A 5,632-nucleotide genomic window follows, 5' to 3' on the forward strand; every position below is an offset into this window, starting at 1 on the left:
TTTCTTTTTTTTTTTTTTTTGAGGCGGAGTCTCGATCTCCTGACCTCGTGATCCGCCTGTCTCAGCCTCCCAAAGTGCTGGGATTACAGGCTTGAGCCACCGCGCCCGGCCCCTGGGTCATTTTGAAGCAAATCCCATGTACAATGAATCTGTGCTAGTTTCCTGGGGATGTCATACAAATGACCACAAACTGAGGGGCTTAGGACAGTATAAATTTGTTCCTTCCCGGCTCAGGAGGCCAGAAGTCCAAGATTAAGGCATCGGCAGGGCTGTACTCCTCACTGGGCTCAGGGGTGGGTAGTTCCTGGCCTCTTCCCGCTCCTGGCAGCTCCAGGCATTCCCTTGGCTTGTGGCTGCGTCACTCCAATCTCTGCCTCCGTCTTCCCTCAGCCTTTCCTCCGTGTGTCTCTTCGAAGGGTGCTTCTCATTGGATTTAGGTCGCACTCACATACTCAGGATCATCTTGTCCTGAGATCCTTCACGTAGTTACGTAATTACATCTACAAAACCTTTTTTCCAAATAGGGTCATGTTCGCAAGTTCCAGGATACGAACGCATCTTTGAGGGAGGCCGCCATTTAACCCACTATACATAGCATTTTATCCATAAATATTTCAATTTGTATCTCTATAAGTAGAGACTTTTAAAAATGACCAGAATACCATTAGCACTTCTAATCTTTTTTTTTTTTTTTTTGAGACGGAGTCTTACTCTCTGTCATCCAGGCTGGAGTATAGCGGCACAATCTCGGCTCACTGCCAGCTCTGCCTCCCAGGTTCATGCCATTCTCCTGCCTCAGCCTCCCAAGTAGCTGGGACTACAGGCGCCTGCCACCACGTCCAGCTAATTTTTTGTATTTTTAGTAGAGACGTGGTTTCACCGTGTTAGCCAGGATGGTCTCGATCTCCTGACCTCGTGATCCACCCTCTTTGGCCTCCCAAAGTGCTGGAATTACAGGCGTGAGCCACCGTGCCCGGCCAACCTAATCTTGTTTCAATATCAAACATCTAGCAAATGGTTAAATTTCCTGTTTCATGGATACTCCTCACCCATCTCTTGTTTTTTTTTCCCATTGTAGTTTATTTGTTGTTTGTCTTACAGAATTTCCTACCTTCTGGATTTTAAAAATTTTGTTTTATTTTATTATTATTTTTTGAGACAGAGTTTCACTCTTGTTGCCCAGGCTGGAGTGCAATGGCGCGATCTCGGCTCACCACGACCTCCGCCTCCCGGGTTCAAGCAATTATCCTGCCTCAGCCTCCCGAGTAGCTGGGATTACAGACATGCGCCACCATACCCTGCTAATTTTGTATTTTTAGTAGAGACGGGGTTTCTCCGTATTGGTCAGGCTGGTCTTGAACTCCCAACCTCAAGTGATCCACCTGCCTCAGCCTCCCAGAGTGCTGGAATTATAGGCCTGAGCCACTGCACCCAGCCTTAAAATTTTATTTTAAACATGCTCCTCTGCCGTCTGAGTTTTTTGTACATTAGTATTTGGATCTGTAGCAGTGACTGTCATCTGGGACAGTTTAGCGCCCCTCACCAGCCCCGGGGACATACAGCATGGTCTTGACACATTTTGGGCTGTGACAACTTGGGAGTGCTGCTGGCATCTGGCGGGTGGAGCCATGGGATGCTGTTAACAGCCTACAATGCACAGAAAAACAAAAACTTATTTGGCCTAACTGTCAATAGTGCTGAGATTGAGGAACCCTGACCTGGAGGCTTATGAGAGTCAAGTTTGACTTTTGGTGAGGCCACTGCACGCAAGGGCTGTGTCTTTGTGTCAGGAGGCTTGAAGATCTCTCTCCGGCAGCCGTGGATGGGCAGTCCCCGGAGCCTTAGTAGGGGGAAGACTCACTCACCTGTGAGTGTGTTCTTTCTTTTTTTTGGAGACAAGGTCTTGCTCTGTCGCCCAGGCTAGAGTGCAGTGGTATGATCTTAGCTCACTGCAACCTCTGCCTCCCAGGTTCAAGCGATTGTCCTGCCTCAGCCTCCCGGGTACCCGGTACCACAAGCATGCACCATCACGCCCGGCTAATTTTTGTATTTTTAGTAGAGACATGGTTTCACCATGTTGGTCAGGTTGGTCTTGAACTCCTGACCTCAGGTGATCTGCCTGCCTCGGCCTCCTAAAGTGCTGAGATGGCAGGCATGAGCCACTGCGCCTGGTTAGCATGTCCTTTTTAAATCCTATTTAGGATGCTTTCCCACTGTGCTATACCTTGCTCTGTGTGTATGTGTGTGGTGTGTGTGTGTAATACACACATAGAAGTGTGTATAAAACCTATATGTACAATTACAAGAACAATAAAGGAAAAACTCATGGAACCCTCACCCAACTGAAAGAAGCCAACTGGGTACATCCCCTGCACACAGCATTGCTCAGGGTAGCTCGGGGACCAGTTCACATCAGACACACAAAGCCACCTCCTTCCTCAGAGCTGCTAGGGAGCATTGCTGTACCTGACTGAGCTGTGCTTTATTCATCTCCTGTTGATGGGCATCTGGTGGGCCATAATCTTCTACTGTGATACCATGCTGCAAAGAACCTCATTTATACAACCCCAGATTCTGTAAAAGGGGTTAAAAAAGCCATGCCAAGCTTGCTGTGTCTGTTGATGGAAGAACACCATGCAGCAGTAGAATTACAATTTGACCTCTGATTTTGAAGACTCCAAGTTGTTAATGATGCTGAAATTTTATTAGAGTCTCACTTCCCTTCTTAGGAGAGGGTCATGATGGCAAATACATAACATACTCGTTTCCTTTCCCAGCGAGCAGAGATGCTACAGAAGCTGAGTGAAGTCCAGGCTTCCGAAGCCGAGATGAGACTCTTTTATACCACCTCCAAGCTGGGCACTGGGGACCGCATGTACCACACCAAACAGTGAGTTGGCCAGTCCTTTCCTAACCCTGCCCTCCCTCCAGGGCCCCCTAGGGAGGGTACACAGGTGATGGGGTCCTCTGGGGGTGGCGCATTTGAGAAAATACCTTTGTGGTGGCCTGAGTGGCTGATAATTGATTGTCATCCTAAATGCCTCTAGTGGGTAAAGGCCATAGATGCTGCTGAACCTTCTGCGACACACAGGACAGCAAAGTTTCTTGCTCCAGTGATGTCGGGGTTTTCCTGCGATATAGAGTCCCATGTTACAGCTCCTCCAGGTTTTGTACAGCTGATTAGGCCAGAAATTGCCATTAGGTGGTCAAGGGCTGGATTTGGCCCATCAGTGGGTTTTGTTCGGTCTGTGTTGTGTGGTTTTTTTCTTTGTTTCTTTTTTTTTTGAGACAGAGTTTTGCTCTTGTTGCCCAGGCTGGAGTGCAATGGCGTGATCTCAGCTCACCGCAAACTCTACCTCCCAGGTTCAAGTCATTCTCCTGCCTCAGCCTCCCGAATAGCTGGGATTACAGGCATGTGCCACCATACCCAGCTAATTTTGTATTTTTTTTTTTTTTTTTTTTTGAGATGGAGTCTCGCTCTGCCGCCCAGGCTGGAGTGCAGTGGCCGGATCTCAGCTCTCTGCAAGCTCTGCCTCCTGGGTTTATGCCATTCTCCTGCCTCAGCCTCCCGAGTAGCTGGGACTACAGGCGCCCGCCACGTCGCCCGGCTAGTTTTTTGTATTTTTTAGTAGAGACGGGGTTTCACTGTGTTAGCCAGGATGGTCTCGATCTCCTGACCTTGTGATCCACCCGTCTCGGCCTCCCAAAGTGCTGGGATTACAGGCTTGAGCCACCGCACCTGGCCAACTAATTTTGTATTTTTAGTAGAGATGGGGTTTCTCCATGTTGGCCAGGCTGGTCTCAAATTCCCAACCTCAGGTGATCTGCCCGCCTTGGCCTCCTGAAGTGCTGGGATTACAGGCGTGAGCCACCCGTGCTGGCCAGTTTGTGTCGTGTTTTAAGGCATGAGTGCTGTTGGCCAATATGTTAGCTTCCCGGTGCTGCCATAACAAATTACTGCAAACAACTATGGCTTAGAACAACCATGCCGGAAGGGCACCGTGGCTCACACCTGTAATCCTAGCACTTTGGGAGGCCAAGGCAGGCGGATCACCTGAGGTCAGGAGTTTGAGACCAGCATGGCCAACATGGTGAAACCCCATCACCACTAAAAATACAAAAATTAGCTGGTCATGGTGGCTCATGCCTGTGGTCCCAGCTACTCTGGCAGCTGAGGTGGGAGGATCACCTGAGCCTGGGAGGTTGAAGCTACGGCGAGCCGTGATTGCACCACTGCACTCTGTCCTGGGTGACAAGGCGAATTAATGCTCCCACCTAGTCTTGACTACTTGGACTATCCGGCCACACCAGCAGTGTTCCCACCAAGCTGCTGACCCTTAAATGGCCCGTGTGCCCCTCCCACCCAGTCCCACCAGGCTCTGCGGTCTCACTCAGCCTGTGCTGCTCATTTACATGAGGCCTGGCCTGTGCCTGTGAGCACTGTTCAGTTAGTGACTGTTTATCGAGTGCAGACTGTCCCAGGCTCTCTGCTAGGCCCTGGGGGTAGAGCAGTGCACAGAAATGAAGTCCTTTCTCTTAAGGAGCTTCCTAGTGTCGTGGGGGGAGGTGTAATCGTGGGAAGTCATCAGGTGAGTGTATCTGTGTCCCATGCTGGGAAGCACTGAACAGAAAATGAAGCAGGGAAGAGCGAGGTGGAGGGAGAAGGGAGAGGTGTGGGGTCTGTGTGTGGTCAGGGAGTCTCCCTGACAGCTGGCGCTTAAGCAGAGGCTTAAGTGGAGTGAGAGGAGCTATCTGTGGGAAGGGCATTTCAGGGAGTGGAACAGCAGGTGCAAAGGCCCTGAGGCAGAGAGGTGTGTGGCCCTGGAGTCCTGACCTCTCGGGATTGAGGTGGGGCCTCTGTGCCTGAAGTCTCTGCTGTCTCAACAGGAAGCCTGATGAGGTGGTGGCCCCGGGCCAGGAGAAGGTCAGCAGCCTCAGTGGTGCCCACCGGAAGCGTCGCCGCCAGCCCTCAGCTGAGGAGGAGTCGGAGTCGGAGTCGGAGGAGTCGGAGCTGGAGGGGGAGTCAGAGCTGGACGAGGATCCGGCTGCTGAACTGGCTGATGCTGGTGCGGGGACCACCGTGGCACCCCTGCCGCCAACTCCAGCACCCAGCAGTCAGCCCGCGCCGGCTGGGATGCCTGTTCCTCCTCCTCCAGCTGCAGCACCCCCACCCAGGGCCCTGGCCAAGCCTGCTGTCTTCATCCCTGTGAACCGCTCCCCGGAAATGCAGGTTTGCTACCCTGTGCAGAGGTTTGATCTCAGCTGACTGCAACCTCCGCCTCCGAGGCTCAAGTGATCCTCCTGCCTCACCCTCCCAAGGAGCCTGGGACTATGGGCACGCGCTACTATGCTTGGCTAACTTTGTATTTTTTTGTAGAGACAGGGTTTTGCCATGTTGCACAGGCTGGTCTTGAACTCCCATGCTCAGGCAGTCTGCCCACTTTGGCCTCTTAAAGGGCTGGGATTACAGGCATGAGCACCAAGCCTGACCTTCACCACTGTTTTAAACGTTCTTGTCCCTCTCCTATGAGCACATGTGCAGAAGTTTCTCTAGAGCAGTGTTTGCAGATGACATCATAGCCATCTTTGGGTCATGAATTGAGTAGCTTTTAATCTTTTCTTTCTTTTTTTT

The 5,632-nt window shown here is 51.2% G+C and overlaps 1 protein-coding gene across 1 annotated transcript in view; it reads left to right on the forward strand.

Moving 5' to 3' along the window:
* The window catches only part of DHX37 (DEAH (Asp-Glu-Ala-His) box polypeptide 37), a 51,318-nt gene that overhangs the window by 5,971 nt on the left and 39,715 nt on the right, over positions 1-5,632 (forward strand). The window contains exons 3-4 of the mRNA XM_011948575.1: positions 2,778-2,890; positions 4,888-5,230. Of these exons, the coding sequence (XP_011803965.1) occupies positions 2,778-2,890; positions 4,888-5,230 (456 nt within the window). The remainder of the gene's footprint in view (positions 1-2,777; positions 2,891-4,887; positions 5,231-5,632) is intronic.

The sequence above is a fragment of the Colobus angolensis genome, unplaced genomic scaffold (genome assembly GCF_000951035.1).
Source record: "Colobus angolensis palliatus isolate OR3802 unplaced genomic scaffold, Cang.pa_1.0 Scaffold28, whole genome shotgun sequence".
In the NCBI taxonomy this organism is placed as follows: Eukaryota; Metazoa; Chordata; class Mammalia; order Primates; family Cercopithecidae; genus Colobus; species Colobus angolensis.